Raw genomic sequence first — 18,282 nt, forward strand, 5'->3', positions numbered from 1 at the left:
CAACTTACTGATAATAGTTCAAGTTTGTATGTTCTACCCATCTCTAATAACTCTCTTCGTTACTCGCAAGATATTTTAGCATTTATTATGAAATGATTGTTTAACTTTTTCAAAAGCAAAAAATTCTACATTAAAGTATCGTACATATAGAGTAAAAAAAGCTTTTATAAATATTTTGCTTAAAGTATTAAGTCTGCACAGTAAATTATTTATTAAAAGAGCTCCCGCAACTCAAGCCTTCACAAAATATATAAAGTTTCTAATTACTTATACCTTTTTTGCCGCTAAATACATTCATCTCTTTGCTTTATTAAAATATGTGAAGTTTTTTATGAGGGCAGAAATGTTTTAAGCGTTGTGTATGCGCTCTTTTTTTTTTACCACTAGAAAAGGCCCAGAATGAGTTTCCAACTGCAGTTTTATAATAATTAAAGTAAATATTAATTGCTACTACTAATATATCTAGTAAAAATTTTATTAGCAGTAAAAAACTATATTAAAAAGTGGTTATTAATTTAATACTTAAACTTAATTAAATATTGTCATGGATTATTATTATAGTAAAGCAAACTTTCATTTTTTCAATTCCTACAGTGCTTGTTTACTCTTTTGCTTTTTATAATTATCGTAATTATTTTATTGTAACTTTTGATATATTTTACTTCTTATTATCATCCACTTTTGTTATTCTATTAATATTGTTGACCTATAACCCTTATTTATCTGAGGATTATTATTATATATTTTTATTACTCTATATATATTTTTTAATAAATGCTTTTTCTTTGATTTTAGAAAAAAACAAACTAATTTACTAGACTTGTAGTACTGTAAGTTGTGTAGACCTTCTAATTTAATCACCTTAACATATACTTTGCAGATTAATTTTTTTAAATATAAATAACAATTGTATATGAAACTTCGAAATAATAAAAAGGTTAGGTTAAGGTTACTATTGCTGTTATTACTATTATTATCATTATTTATTACTACAGCAAACTTTTTGTGAACCACTTTTACTCCTCCCACTCGTGCAAATATAGAAGTTTTTATCACTTTTAAAAAATATTAAGCATAATTACAAACGTTTAACCAAATAGTAAACACATTTTATTAAAAAAAAAAAAAAAAAAAGTATAAAAAAAAAACTTGCCTAAGCGATCTACAAATGGGGAGATGAACGCTGGCACGAGAGTATTTAGAATGACTGTGATATTTGTAACAAAAAGCCCTCCTTTTACTTTTCTATAGCTTAAAAGGCTTTTAGCCTGTAAAGAAATAAAATATTTTTTAGTATAACTTTAACTTCTTTATAAAAAAAATAAATAAATATTTTTTTAATTTTTAACTTCTACTTTAAGAAACGCTCTTTTTAGCTATAAATAATACTTTTAGTATAATTTTAACTTTTACTTTTGGCTAATAAAATATTTTTTTGTTACTTGTAACTTCTACTGCTCTTTATGGATATAAAAAAATACTTTTAGTCTGACTATAATTTTCACTTTGTAAAGAAATAAATTATTTTTATGTATAAATTATGTAAGTACAACTTTTACTTTTTGCCAATTAATAAAAAAAATATATATTTTTTAGTATAACTCCTAATTTTGGACTAAAAAATAGAAAAATAATTCTAGGTGAAAAACTTCTACTTTATGCCTACAAACATATTAAGAGACGCCCTTATACTTAATAAAAATTATATATAAGTTTAATAACTTCTACTTTTTGCTTTTAAGTTGGTAAATATTTTTTAATAACTCTTACTATTTGCCTATAAATAAAGAAAGAATGACTTTTTACTATAACTACTGCTTTTCGTATTAATTTTACTTTTTGTCTATAAATAATGACTCTAATATAACTTCTGATTTTTGCTTAGAAGTTAATAAATACATATTTTTAATTCTAACTTTTAATTTTGGCCTATAAATAACTAAAATGAGTCTTCAGTATAACATCTGCTTTTTGCTTATAAGTAAAACAAATAAATATTTTTTGAATTAACTTTTACTTTTTGTCCATACATAAAGAAAGACTCTTTAATAAAACTACTGCTTTCTGCTTATAACTAAAATAAATAAATATTTATAATATAACTTTTGCTTTTAGCCTATAAGCTAGGAACGACTCTTTTAATATAACTTCAGCCTTTTGCTTAGAAGGAAAATAAAAATATTGCTAAGTAAAACTTCTAACGAGGTATATAAATTCTACAAAGTGAGCCAATCAAATTGCAAAGAAATAAATATTTACCAATTAACCGCTTTTAAACTATTTACTTATTTTCTTTTAGTATAACTTTCACCGGAAGTTATATGTACTAATATTTTATTAATGTTTTGTATATTAATAATTGTCGTTAATGAATTATCATGTTTAGAAAATATTTTTAGTATAACTTTTTCAATAGTTCCTCGAAAAAATAACTTAATAGTAAATTTTATACACTATACCAGATCAGTTCTCATTATAGTATTTTTTGCCGTGAATATAAATTTTATAAGTTCATGAACTTCCAAGCAAATTTGTGATTATTTCCAAATATAAAAAATTGATTCATTATTAAGATTTTTTAGTACTGCTAAGTGTAGCCTTAGTCTAAACTTTCCTGGCGAAAATGCATATTAACTGTAGCCAATAAAAAATTAATAACCAATTCTAGTGGCCAATAATTCTTTTTTCAAACGTAATTTTAATAATTAACAATAAGTTAATTGGCTAAAAATTTTCTAGAAAATATTTGGGAGGCTTTAAAGCTACTAAAAACTTTTAAAGTTATGATTGGCTTTTATGTCCTAATAATATTAAGACAATTAACGTGTATGCTCTGCCTAACAAGTAATAATAATATATATAATTACTCTTAGAATAGTAGTAGTAATAAAAAATTAAAAATAATTGTAATATATATGCAAATAATAAAGAAATAGAGATAATAAAAATAATAACCACAATAATTATGAAAGAATAAAAGTAATAGTTATAAAAAAAAATAATAATAATAAAAGTAATACTAATAATATTATTATTTTAAATAATAATGTGAAAGTAATAATAATAATTACAATAAAAATTTTAAGAAACATATTTATTATAAAATAATAGGAGTAAAACTAATAATAATACTAATAATAATACTACATTATACAATAATAAATGTAAAAGTAATAAAAATTATTATAAATAGTATTATTAAAAAGTATATTTACAATAATAATAAAAATTATAATAAATATTATATTAAAATAATATAAATAATAGTAAAAATAATAATAATTATAACGGAAATTATAATAATAATAATAGTAATAATAATAACTTTCGCCGTTGAATCGAATTTACTTATATTTCTTTTGGTTCGTTCCATGATCAGCGCTCGGTCAATTTTGGCGCCGTCGAGAGAAGAGAGGCGCGCTAAATCTAAAAAGTATAATAAAATAATTTATTATAATAATATTTGAAAAAAAAATTAAATTTTAGTAAAAAAAGTTGAAAAGTTTGTATATATTGATTTGTAAAAATAATTTAAAAAAAATTGGGAAATTAAGATTTACAATCTTTTAATTAAAATTTTATATAAATTTAATTTTGTTTGTAACGAAATTTATACTTTTCTTCGGTTTATATATATAGTTGAAGTAAACTTTATTAAAAAAAAATAAAATTAAAAATTAAGATTTCCAATTTTTTAATTAAAACCTGGAAAAAAAAATTAGTATTTGTAAAAATAATTTTTTTGTCCTTAAAATTTTTATTACAATTTATTTAGTTTATATATTTTAATGTGTTAGTAAATTTATTTAAAGACGTTTAAACCAAGATTTCCATTTTTCTTTTTTTTATTATTTTTAATCCATTTTTGTTACGAAATTCTTTTCTTGTTCGTAAATATTTTTATTATATTTCTTTTGTTTATATATTTTCATTGGTGTTAGTAAATTAAATCTATAAAGATTGAAAATTCTATAAATTTTAAAAATAAGATTTTTATTAATTTTTTAATAAAATTTCATATGAAAATCATTATTTATAAATTTTATTTCTTGTTCATTAATATTTTTACTATAATTCATTCAGTTTTTTATGTTCTTTTTTGTGTTAGTAAACTTAATTTAAAAATATTAGAAAAAATGAAGAATTTGAAATCTAAGATTTCCCATTTTCATTTTTTGGATAAAAATCTATTTAGTAATAGATTTTTGGTTACTTAATTTATTATAAGATATTTTGGTTATTTTATTTTATGTTTGTTAGTAAAAATTATATAAAAGATTAAAAATTTATAAAATTTAACAATTGAAAATCAAAATAATATTAAAATTCTATAAAAAATTTTAATACTTAAGGAGTTTACTTTTTGTTCATAAATATTTCTATTATAATTTTTTTTTGTTTACACATTTTTATTGGTGCTAGTAAAATTATTTTAAAACGATTAAAGAAATCGGAAAACTTTAAATTATGTTTTCTATTTTTAGATTATAATTTTATGGTACTATTTTCTTTATTAGAAAATTTATTTATTTGTAATAAAAATTCTGGTGGCGTAAAAAAATTTATAAAATAATTAAAGAAAACTAAAAGGTTAATGATTGGATAATTAAGAAGTTAGTTTCAACCAAATTAGCTCTCATTGGCTCATTTTTTTCTTAATAAGTTTTAATTTTTTTTATTTAAAAAAAATGATAACTTCTGTTTTTTAAAAAAAATTGTTATTTTAACCAATTACTATTTGTATTACGCTACACGCGCAACATTCACTAATTCTTTAAAAGCAGTTTATATAATGAATAATCATTTATAAACAAATATATAAATTAATAAAAATTATATTAAAAACCATAAGAAAAGTAGCTATAAGTAAAATGGAATAGAAAAGTTATCGGAAAGAACAGTAAAAAGTAACAACTTTAAATAACGCAATAATTGGTCCAGTTTGTAAGTATATTAACCAATAAAAAACGGGGGCCTAGGTAAAATTCTTATTAAAACCAGCTCTTATTAACTCATTTGATAAAAACATTAACCAATTAAAGAAACTGCATAAGTATGGTCCTTATTTAAACTAACACTTATTGATTCTTTTTGGAAGTATATTAGTCTATTAAAAGGCCTGCGTTAGTAAAATTCTTGAAACAACACTATTTGGTCCATTTTGGAAATATTTTAACCAATAAGCAACGACTGGTCTGCATTTCGTCACTTTACATTGTGATTTTAGTTTAATATAAACTAGCATTCATTAGTCTTTCGGTAAAAAATTTTAACCAACGATATGTGGTCATTCTAAATCTTCTCTGCAAGTAGTGTTAAGTATTTTAATTTAAATTAACTGGTCCATTATTACCAATTAAAAACTTTGCTTTTAATTAATAGAAACAAAATTTACCAATTTGATAGTGGATTACAGCATAATCCTTACAATCAATAGTTTTACACAAAGAAAAAATTATCCAATAGCTATACAAGTAGCCTTAAAGTATTCATCAGATATTGACGAAAGGCTACCCTTTTGGCTTGTAATTTCTGAGACTTTTAATTGGACCGTGACGTTATAGATGTAAGGAATGACCGTTTTGGATATCCGGAAGGTCGTCTTATCAGGAGATCCGGAACTTTTTTAATATTAAAAAAAAAGTAAAAAAAACGCTAAAAATAATTGAAATCTCACCAATCATATAAAAGAGATAAAATATTAACCAATACATAAAGAAGAGTTGAGGTAATACTAACATATGGGTTCCACGTGATGTTTCAGTATGATGAATTAAGTTGATTGGTGGAACGAAAGTAACAAATTAAACAAAGTTAATTGATTGGTAGATAAGTCATTAATTACCACAAGATTTACGCTTTGGAATTATATAAAAAAGCCTACGGGTTTTTAAAGTTGGCAAGTAAATTTATTTAATACTATTTATTATTGTTGTTATTGTTATTATTATTACTGGAAAAAAATTATACCAAAGTATAGGAGGGCCCGGAACACATTTTAATATGTACTCATCGCTACTTATTAACTCTGGAGTTATTGTTTCTAAAGTGACGTCTGGAATAAGGTAAGCGACCTTTATAGTAAAAAACGAATTACTTTATAGTTAAGATTTTATTAATGTTGTATTAAAAAAAAAAGAATAAAAATTTATAACTAAACATAATTACTAAAAAAAATTATGAATACGGTTAATGAATAAAAATAATAAATTATAAAAAATAGTGTTATATTTTATTAATGAATAATAACAAAATTGTATTAATTATTATTAATAAAAAGTTTTATTATAAAATAGTGAATCGTTTTTCAAATAAAAAATTAAAATAATTAATGAAAACAATAAACAATAAAAAAAAATATATATAAATATAATTAATGTCATTGATAACTTTTCTTTATAGATATTTATATCTAGAGAAAAACTACCCTCATTATTGTTTTATTTAAATTATAAATAAATTATTATGTTTAAATATTTATAAAATAATATTTTTCAAACTATAAAAATTTTTAAAAGTTAAATAGCGGTGTTTATAAATTTTTTGAGTTAAAGCTTGTGTACAATTATTATAAAACTCCATATACTAATTCTTTCTTTTTATTTACAAAAATTAAAAACGCTTTATAGTAAATTTTTTTAACGTTGTATTAAGAAAATTTAAAAAAGAAACAAAAAACTATAATAAGAATTATTTATAATAATCGTCCATTTAGAATATTATAATTATTTTTAATAAAACCTAGAATCTGCCGAAATACAAGTTACAAAAATATTTGGTACTTTAAAGTTTTATTATAAACAATTTTAAAGGAAAGCAAAATTCACACTGACCATTTCTAATTTTTTTTAAGAGCGCGACTAAAAAATTTTAATAAGAGAAAATAATTGTGCTCACTGACAACTTAAAGTTTTAAAAGTATTCACTCTTCTTAACATAAATTTTTCCTTTGAATTTTTACGAAACTATAACGTTATATTTCTGAAATAGTGTTGAAAGAAAGTTTACGGTTGTAAAAATATTGAATGGATTACACGCTTTTTTAAGATAAAAAAAATTTATTCGTTTCTCTTTAAAATACTACTATTTTGGTTAAATTTTTTAAGCAAAACAGATTTTATAAAGATAACACGCCTCATAAAAATTGTACTGCTTGTCAATGTTTAAAAAACTATTAAATTTTACAAGAAAACAAAACTTTGGTGAAGTATATACTTAAAAAAAGTACGTTACTGGATTTTGTATAAAATGGCGAAGAAATTTTTTAAGAAAATTTAGTTTTTATTAAACTTAACAGGAGAAAAGTAGTTTTAATAAAAACTTTTAATAAAGCCAAAAAGTTGCTGTAAAGAGCTAACAGCGAGCGATGCTGATGTTAAAAAACAAGTCTGTTTATTAAATTTTTTTCGTAGGAAAATCTTTTTTTTTATTAAAAAAGAAAACCAGCGAACGTTTCTAAAGATGAAAAAAGATTGAGAAACTTAAGGTCATTGCTGAAAAACTTATTTTTTTATTGAGTGCAAAACTCAGCAAACTTTATTGTATAAGTCAACCAGCGGGGATACTGAAGTTGAAAAGAGTTTTTCTTACTATATTATATTGCTGTAAATACTTTTTGTTGATTAAAAAAAGGAGAGCAAAACTAAGTCAACTTTATTGTAGAGTTACTTAGCGAGCGATACCAAAGATAAAAAAAGCTTGTTTTACTTATTTTATTGCTGGGAAGACTTATTTTGACTTAAAAGAAGTATAAAAATTGGGATATTATTACTGAAAAGAGTTATAAGCGAGAAATACTGATGTAAAAAAAAAAGTCTGTTAAATCTGTTTTACTTTTTTTTTAGACTTTTTTTTCACATTAAAGGAAAGCAAAAATGAACAAACTTTTATTGTATAAAATTATCAGGGAGAAATACTGATATAGGAAAAAATTGTTTTACTTATTTTTTTTGGTAAAAAGATATTTTTTTGTAAAGCACGCAAAAAATAGTATAAATAGTTTAGTAACGAAAAGGAATCAATTAAGTTAATATTTAAAGTTTATGAAAATTTTGATTGGCTGCAAAAAATTTTAAAGTACCAGTCATTAGAGCAAAAATATTAATTTGAATATTTAAACCAATTAAAAATAGTTACAAAATTAAAGCCAATAAGAGTCAAATTTAAAAAAAAATCTCCTATAGCAACTCAGTTTAAAAAATAAACCAATTAATAAGTACTTAGCAAACGTTTCTAATAATAAAAATAAAAATATTACTAATATAAATAATAATAATATAAACACCTTCATAATAAAAACGGTATACTTTTTCAAGTCGAGTTCATCATTAATATCAAGAAAAGGGACTCCTTTAATATAATTTTAAAAAGTTCATAATATTTATAATAATAATTATAGTAATCATAATAACAGTAAAAAGTAAAATTCACTCCACCATTTTCCTTTACTTCGTCTTGAAAAGCGTAACTCATATTAATAAAAGAATCAACGATGTTTTTTTCGGCTTCTGATAAACCCGCTCCGCCGTGGCAGCAGAAGGAAAGTAAAGTGCCTGACCAATGAAAAGACGAATAAAACAGATATAACAAATTTTAAAAAATAAAATATTCAGATAAAAAATGAAACAAAAGTTTTCAAAAAAAATTCGCAAAAAAAATTAAAAAAAATAAATTTTGAAAAGAAATGAATTTGCAAAAGTGAAATAAATTCGAAAAGAAAATAAAAAAATATGGATTATTATAAATTTGTTAGGAAAAAAGTAAAACATAACAAAATGCATAAAAAAGTATTAAATAAATTTAAAAAGAAAATAAAATTTAAAAAAATTTATAGTAAAAAAAATTTTGAAAAAGTAAAACTTTAAATTGTTTTTAAAAATAAATTCTGTACAAAAAAGTTTTGTTATAATAAATTTCATATAAATTATAATAGTTAAAAAAAAAGTTTGATTTATTTTCTTTACATAAATTTTTAGAAATTTACCTTAAAATTTTCTTTAGCTATAATTTAAATTTTTTATATAATATTATATTAATTTTCTTTTAAATACAAATAATAATTTGTTATTTCTGTCTAAACTAATATAAATTTTAATATTAAGAAATTAACGTTTTCAGAAAGTAAAAATATTATTTTAATTTCCCTACAAATTAAAAAAACAAAACTTAATTTGTTTAAATATGTATTATTAATATTAATATTTCTCAAAAAGAAAAAAAAAACTTAATAAAAAAATTTAGTTGAAATTATTTTTTAAATAATAAAACAAAAATCTCGGAAAAAAATTATTCAAAATTTATTTTTCTGTAAATGAAAAAAAGATTTATTCTGTTAAAATTACTTTTACTTAAAATATTAAAAGTAAAAAGTTTATTCTTTTTTTAGAATGGAGATTGAAATTTTGAGAATTAAAATAAATATAAACAATAAAAATTTAAAATCAACGCAAAAGATAAAAGTCTAGTTAAAAAAGAAAAATTATATTATAAAATTATACAATTAAAAAAAAATTAAAAAAATTAATAAAATTTAGTTAAAATTAAAAAAATAAAAAAGCAGAAATTTTATTTAAAATTTATTAATTAATAATAAAATTGAAATAATAAAATATTTTTTTCTAATAAAAATTTATATTTATTACTTATAAAAGCAAACGACTATAAAACTAAAAAGAAAAGTTCTTAAATCAAAAATAAATTAAAACTTTGTTTTTTATAAAAAAGTAAAACTGAAGAATTTTTGTTAAGATAAATTATAACTAGAAAATAGTTAGATTATATATATACTCTTATAAGTCTTTTTTATATTATTAATAAAACTTTTCTAATAAATTATAAAAAGAATAATTCAATTATGAAATTCGATTATATATATTTTTTAAAATTGATTATAAATTTGATTTGCACCAGAAAATTTTATATTTTTTTTCTTTTTAAATCTTTTATTATTTTTTGTTAACTTTTTTAAATCATTTTTGTACCATAAAAAAAAAGTTTATAAATTTTTTAAATCAATAATAAATATTTTAAATTATCTAAAGAAAAATTTGAATTTATTGAATTATATTAAAAAAAATTACTAAAAATTTTAAAATCATAAAAAATAATTAAAACTTTTATTCAAATGAAAAAAGTTTAATATAAAACTATAATATTTAAAATAAAAATTTAGGATATTTTTTTGAGTTTGCTAAAATTTATAAAAATATTTTCTAATTTAAATAAAAAAATTATAAACTTTAATTAATAATTCAAATATTTTACTCATAAAGAAAATCTTAAATTTTATTTTATAATGAAATCAATTAAAAAGTGAATAACAAAAACTAAATTAAAATTTAATTCTAATTTTTCAAATTGTAAATCAAAAAATTTAAATTCCATTATTTAATTTGTAGACCAAAAATCTATTTAAAAATTTCAAAGTTTTAGTTAAAAACTACTAAATAAATAAAAATATTAAAAATAATTTTTTTTTAAATAATTAATCTTTTTAAATTTTAAATTTTACAAATTTTTTTATAATTATTTTTTATACTAAGAATCGTTGTAAAAAGTAAAAATTAACAAAATTATAACTTCTTATACATTATAATAAAACTTTAAAATTATAATTTCAAAAACACTTAAACAAATTTTTTTAATAAACTTATAAATATTTTTTATTAATAACTTTTATTTTTAAATCGTAATAAAAAATTTTCGTATAAAATTATTTTTTAGTAAAATTATTAATAAAAGCTCAACTTTTTTTTAAACTAAAATAATTAACAATTTGAAATATTAGAAGTTAATCATAAAAAATATCCCTAAAAAAAATTAGACTTTCTTTACAATTAATTATTCATTGCTTAAAAAGTTTGTTTATCTTCAATTATTTTTTTTATTAATTACAAATTAACAACTTTTTTTTTATACTTAAAAAGACGCATTCTCTCAAATAAATCTATATAAAAATTTTTATTAGCGTATGAAAAAATAAAGTTAAAGTAATTTTAATAGAAATAATACCAGTAACTACTTTTTTTTAAGAGATTAATCAAATTAAAATAATTATATAAACTAAGTAAAAATTCAGAAGATTAACGAAAAATTTATTATTATTTATTAATACTTTTATAATAAAAATTATAAAAAATAAAAAAAACATACTAACTTCCTTTATTTAACAGCTGTACTTTTTCTTTTTTGTTTAAAAATTTATAATCCTTAACGATCCAAGGATGTGAACTCATCTCCTTGACGAGATTAGAAGCATCCAGGAGAGAAGCTGAACTTTCATAGCAAAAACTTTCTAATTATGATAAATATAAAAAATTTTAAAGAGTTTATTTACTCCTTAAACAGAAACTATAAAACCTTCATCAACACTGCGATTCGCGGGTGAATCCACAGCATCAAAAAATTCACAATCGCTTGAATCCACTTCCGGATAGCTTTCTTCATATATAGAATAAGATATACTTGAACCCATTCTTTATTTATTTAAGCAAAACAGTAACATGATTATAAGTAAAATATGTTATTTAAAGAAGAGTTAAAAGTAAAACAGAGCAGTGAAGAGCTTGCTTTAGAAAAATTCAAGTGTCAAACGCGTTTCCTATTATGTGTAAATAAACTTTATATGATTGGGGGTATAAACACCGACCAAATAAGTAAACATGGGGGACTCAAAGGTTTATTTTAGGGGTAAAATAAAATTGTATATACTAAAAAGTTAATTAATTTATTTTTTATAAAAAATAACTGAAAAAAATTTATAATAAAAGCTGGAATACTTTTCAGTTAACCTTTTATGAACGAGCATGTAACTTTAAAAAAATAGTTTTAATAGAACATATTTTGTTAAAATATACATAAAATGATATTTATCATCTTTTGTAAGCGCTATAAAGATAGCTGTCTTATCCAAACTGTAATCTTTTTTTTTTTTTGAAATTTAAAAACTGTATTATTATTTTTTTTTCATGAATTCTCGTTGATATCTTAATACTTGGTTCATTATTTTTATAATTATGGTAACCTCCTGAGGAAAGCCCTACACAAATGTATTATTAATAAGTATATGAGGGTATCGCGTTGAAATTCTTATTAGTGCAAATACTTATATTTAAATAGAAATAGAAATATTCACTAAACGCCGTTTTTACATAATGCTTTCTCATGGTCGCCTATTTTAAAAAATTAAATTATATCTCTTTTACAATGTTTTTCATACACAAAAAATACTCATTTAATTAATAAACGACTCACTTCTAACTTTTTTTTTTATTAAGTATTCATTTTTAACTGTGAACTTTCAGTTTATTTATCTGAACAGCGTAATATAAAACGGAAGTGATTATTTTTTTGGAAGAAATGTATCCCTTCCTTTATAATCCAAGAATATTTGTTGAGATATACTATAGATGAAATTGTGGAACAAAGCGATATTATGCTTTATATAATAAAACTTAAACTTAAGCACCACTTAAAAGATTTTTTTGTTTCATAAAGGTTTATCTTTCACCATAAGTCATTGGGCAGAGTTAAACATCTTCGCTAGTTGCACCGCTAATGTAGGAGTTTTGCTTTAGCTAACAGTTAGATTTAAAAAAGATATAAATATTTTTTTACCGGAAATTCTCATAAACATTTATTAGAAAGTATTATAAATTTTAATTTAGGTATGCATTACAGTTTGAGCTTGTAAAGCTTTTGTAATAAATACACCACTTAGTCAATTCTTAAGTTGGAATTGTTTCATGGAAATTATCGTTTGGCTCAACGGTTGACTCCACTCAATAATAAGGCAGTTTTTAATGAAAAGATATACAGTGTTTCTTAGATTTTTTAGTGTATATAACTCGAGGGCACATTACTAATTGGTGTTATGAAATACGTGGCATGTACACACTTTTTTTCTTCTCCTTGCTTTTGTTTTAACTGTGTGGGTTGTGCTCTTCACATAGCTTAAAAATTATCAAATAAATTTTTACAGTTTAATGCATTTACGATAAATCTCTAATATATGTTTTGTTTATCTATAACAAATAGTTCACGAAAACATTAATCTCGCAAAATCCACTATAGTTACAGCATGTCGGCACGCCTTGAAGAAATTTTACCTCTTCTCATGATACTTATAACCAATGACGGCTGTTACAAAAACCAGCCGTGAATTTTAATGCATTAAAATAATTAGCGTATATATAAATGCGCTGTATACCGCACCTTCTACTCCACTTTTGTTATACGGATACTGATGTAGACCAATTCATTAAACCTGTTTCTACTCCATTCTACTTCTGTATCATAGGCATAGGCGCTATAGTTTATATATTTATTAGCGATTTGTTAAGTGTTTGTTAAAAACAATGTAGGAGGGTTATTAATTGTTTTGTGAGTTACAATTTTTTTTAAATTTTTGTATTTAAAATTACTTGTTAGATGACTCTGGTTTAAAAATTATAATAGTTTAGTGAGTCAACTTTCACTTATTAATAACTTTAACAGTCAGTAACCATAAGTGTAGACTTCATAATTACTTTATTAAATTGTAGGTTTATTTTTATTACTATATAAAAAAAAATAGTAATTTTTAAACTTTTGTTTACCATTCTATAGCAACAGATAATAAATATTGTTGAATAAAATTTTAAGCTACTTTTTAAGAAAGATGAAAACTTGGACTAATAGTTTTAAACTATTCGCTGTGCAAATAAACCAATTTACAGTTATTAATGAATATGCAAAAAACATTCAAATCAATTTTATTATTTCCGGTATAATCTGTGAGTTAAAATATAACTTTATTTACCAAAGACATAAGTAATACAATCCTTATTATATAAATTATCTATTATGTCTATTCAATAATATACAAAAAATTATTGGCTTTATATAACTTATAAGTGTGTGTTGTGCCTTCTTTTTTTTAAGGTAGTATACTTAATAGGGGACCAATTATGCCAGTTTACATATAAATAACAGTAATTTTTTTACATTAATGGATGTTAATACAATATTGTTATTATTACTTTACTATTAATTATAATATATTGATTTTTATTACGATCTAATTATTTTTTTTTCTTCTCTTCTAGCCCCATGAAATCCACGTCTACTAACAGCGGAAAACAAAAAGTTATCGCCGCCTTATTGACCGCAAATAAAGAATTATAAAAAGAGACTGAAAGTCTTTTGAAACGCGAGTATAAATTTTTGAAAAGGAAAAAAAAGATTATATATTATTTGTTAAAAGACGAAAATTATTGAACTGAAGGATAAACACAGTTACTACCGGTTCTAAACCATATTCTACTTTTCAAATATTAAAAGGATTACGGAATAATGGAGGTGGTTTTAAAAATTTTAAAAGTATTGTAAATTTTTATTAAAGATAGCCATAATTATAGTAATAAAATGTTTACAAATACTAATAATAGTAAAGACTACCAACTTAATAATTACAACAATAGTATGAAAAGTAATAATATAAATAACGCTAAGTCAGCAAGACTACAGACGTATAAATTTTTTTATTAAGATTCAAAGTAGTTTGAGTATTGCAATTATCGCCTTCTTTTCAGAAAAGAACCCAAAGCCGTTTATTAATTTTTTTTTTTTTAAAAAAAAAAAGGTTAACTTAGACGAAGTTATAAGAGAACTAGAAAATCAGAACTTTTACTGAATGAAAAAGTATGTTCAAAACAAAACTCCTTTGTTCTTTGCATTAAAGAAGTTACCTAGAAACGATAATACTATTTCTAAATTTAAAAACATTAAATATTTTTTCGTTTCTCTTGAGTTTTTAAAAAACTTAACATTAATATTAACCAATTTTTTATTACCCATCCAGTGAAATTTCTCAAGTCTACAGTTCAAGATTTATAACTTTAGGTGTGTCTAAAGGAAGTCAAGAAAGTTTTTTATCAATCGTATTTCATAAATTTTTATTTCCCGATATTTCTACTAATAATGTCAATTATCGATCTTGTGCGTCGCAATACCAGTGTGTAAAATGCGGAAAAACACGATTTTAAAACATTCTTTCTAAAAACTTGAAGGTTTATACTGGCTTAGCGAGCCTCACTGCAACTATCCTGGAAAGCAACATTCACAACTTTTTATTAGTTTCCATGAAGAAATCTTTAAACAATTACTCGACTCTTTGTAACTTGAATTAATATTTTATTATTAAAACAGTAATCACAGAAAAGGGCAATAGTAAACACTAATTAATAATAGTTTTTTATTATGTATTTAGCATACGAGAGGAATTTACCAATAATTTATTTATCGACAAATTTATTAAAATAAAGTTATCTGTAGTATGTTAAAACGAAATATAGCTAATTATGTTTCTGTGTTATTCTCATTATTTTAAGTTTATTTTTTTTTTTGCAACTATAAGTTTCAATATGCTTTTAGGCTACAAAAAAAACCGTAAATAAATTCGAACTTCTCTGCTAAATAAATCGTTAAAACAGAAGTTTATAGCCTTTAGAAAATATTGTAGAAAAGAAATTATTTAAAAGATTTTGGTTAATTGTAATAAATATTAACAAAAGATTATGAAAAAATAAAAATCTTGAGCTTATAACTTTTGTTAAATTCGCTGAAATACTGAATTAGAACTTAAATTTAAGTTAAACGCCTTTCAAAAGTTTGTACATTATCTGATAAAAATTATTACCTAATTTATAACTAAAGTGTAGGGCTATTAAAATTTAATTTATAAAAGGCGGACAATGCTATTTACAAATCTTTTACAATGTAACTTTTTGAACAAAATTTTTTAGTAAAAATAGTCATTTTAGGGATGCAGTTAACGAAAGTTTATCACAACAGGACAAAGGAAATCTTTACTAATAAGTATTCTTCATCAAACCTTTCCGCCCGCTTGCAGAAAAAGAGTGGAAAATCGATTTTATGAAGGAATTCTTTAGTGTAAACTCATCGGCTTAAAATATGAAAGTAAACATTTATATAAATGATAAGTATGTTTCTCAATAAGCTCCATAAGCTAATTGTTGTATACAAATTTTAAAAAAAACCATCAGGTATGTGCTATATTTCTCCCAACTCTCAACTTAAATAATACAATAATAATACGTATTATAATGACTACAATCTTTGTTAGAATAAATTTTTAATTTTTAGACAATATAGCATGGGAACTAGCCACAGTTAAGTTATAAGCAACGATAAAGAAATAATCTAGACACTATTTATAAACATATCAGACATAAAAATATAAGAAATTTATGGTAAATAAAGATCCTTTTTCTTAAAACATAAACATTAATTTCCTACATTATCCAAAGAATGAAGAATTCGAGAGTTTTGGAGGTTTTCTAAAAGCGTTACTGGATTAAATAATTGCATAAGCAACTACTACTCTTAATAAATATTTAGTTAACACTAAACTCGACCATTAAGAATTTAAAGATTGAAAAAAAAAAATGGGTGACAAAGAAGCAGTATCATAGCCGATTCTTCCGGGGATGCTAATTTTAAGTACTGGAAAAAAAAAAAACTTAAATTTATGTAATACTCAAGAATGATTGAACAATTCAACTAAAAAAAAAACGAAAAAACTTTATTACATAAATCTTTCTATAAGACTGAATAAACTACTTATAGCTTTGCTGTTTCCTCACTATAGCCTTTAAAAAATACACATTTAACTTTCTAGTTTTGAGATGATAATATTAATTAATTACAAGGATATGCTTAGTATTATTAAAATTGGCTTCGACTAGAATATTATTTTAACGCCAGCCACCCAACAAACCGTAGTATATATTTGCTAAAAATCTAATTATTGTAATAGCTAATTCACTTAATATAAAACTTTGCAATAATTCTAGTCAAGTTTGACTTTAAGCACTTTTTGTATATTATATATCTAATCCTAACAAAGTTAAACTTTACAATATTATTAAAATTCGTAATCTTTGTTTTTACTCCGAACAATCACTAAACCGTAAATCTATATATAATTACTAGAATTAATTTTTATCATTCCTAATCCACTTTTAACAAACTTGCAAGAATTTTATATAGTTTTTTTTGTTTAATAAGTAATAAATGACCCTCAATTCCACAATTAAAATGAACTTATTCTTGCGTTCTTTTAAATCTAGTAAAGTTTTTAACTTGAAAAATTTTATACCGAAACTTTTTGAAAAATTAATTTTTAATGTAAAGTAGATATTTATACATTATAAACGAGTTAATTGAATTTTTATCAGTAAGATTTATCGAATCCAAAAAAATTTAGAATTATTTTATTTTAAAAAAGAAGAAACAAATTGATTTCGAGCTGCTTGGAAGGCTTGCGCTAATTTTTGTTCGGCAGTAGAAAGATCTTCACTAAGACTTGAAGTAATGCCTCCAATATCACAATTGGAGGCGAGTAGTCCGCTATCGCACCCCATAATAATTCTTATAATATAGAAATAATATTGAACGTACTAATAAAATATAACTAAATTTATTTATTCCTCTTTACCTCTAAAATTTTTATATAATTTAACAAAATCTTTAATACCCATTATCCACAAGTTCATCGACAATTAAATAAATGGAACTTAAACGCTCCATCACATTCTTTTTTTCAACCTCTTGTCTATTTTACCAATATATATTATATATTGTTATATGAGCATAAACAAAAAAAGGTGAAACATTTATTAATAAATTTAGGTTTAAGATTCTATACTGACTATAATTAAAAGAAAAATATTTTAAATCTAAAACGTTATTATAATCAGAACCTAAGAATCAGGGAAACGGCATCATAAAAGGTCATAAGAACATTTTTCAAAAGTAATTCATTTTCAGATTCTAAACCAACAACGTAAAAGATGAGATCAACGTTGCTTTGATGTACTATAGTATAGCCATCAATTGAAAATATTTCGGCTGTATTAAATAGTATCACTAAACTATTGCTGTATTATATTTTTTAAAAGTTAATGCTATACAAGATGAGTGATTAGCTGTTTTATGTATTTTTTTTTCAAATTGGAGCTGTTCTTGGTAATTTTTTAGGTTATTGTTATAATATTTTGCGACAATTCGCAAGCCATCGTTGTCAAGAAGTAAAATTGCCTCCACGGAATTCAAGGTAATAGACTTTAAAGAAACATAAATTTAGTTCAAGGGCAAATAATATGAAACAAAAAAAAAAATAACAAATTTTGTAAGACAAAAAGGAAACCATAGTAAGTTTTAAGTCAACACTTATCCTAAAAACCCCGTTTTTATAGAAGCGCAATATAAGTATTGAAAATA

The 18,282-nt window shown here is 22.0% G+C and overlaps 1 protein-coding gene and 1 long non-coding RNA gene across 2 annotated transcripts; both read right to left on the reverse strand.

Annotated features, from left to right (window-relative positions):
- Positions 1–1,153: 1,153 nt before the first annotated feature.
- Positions 1,154–11,476, reverse strand: LOC135146504 (uncharacterized; the record flags this gene model as incomplete). Its single annotated transcript, XM_064078637.1, has 8 exons — positions 11,359–11,476; positions 11,156–11,293; positions 8,436–8,552; positions 8,285–8,349; positions 5,971–6,074; positions 5,515–5,621; positions 3,326–3,426; positions 1,154–1,268 (listed from the first exon to the last, which is right to left on the reverse strand). Coding segments are annotated over exons 1-8 (862 nt in total), but the record flags the coding sequence as incomplete, so codon positions are not given.
- A 5,847-nt stretch (positions 11,477–17,323) lies between these two features.
- On the reverse strand, positions 17,324–17,888 carry LOC135146508 (uncharacterized). Its single transcript, XR_010283850.1, has 3 exons — positions 17,763–17,888; positions 17,537–17,614; positions 17,324–17,430 (listed from the first exon to the last, which is right to left on the reverse strand). It is a non-coding gene; the product is annotated as an uncharacterized LOC135146508 (long non-coding RNA).
- Between the last annotated feature and the right edge of the window lie 394 nt (positions 17,889–18,282).

This window comes from Zophobas morio, unplaced genomic scaffold (assembly GCF_036711695.1).
Source record: "Zophobas morio isolate AGI-343-1 ecotype UQ-CSIRO unplaced genomic scaffold, CSIRO_AGI_Zmor_V1 ptg000238l, whole genome shotgun sequence".
Lineage (NCBI taxonomy): Eukaryota > Metazoa > Arthropoda > Insecta > Coleoptera > Tenebrionidae > Zophobas > Zophobas morio.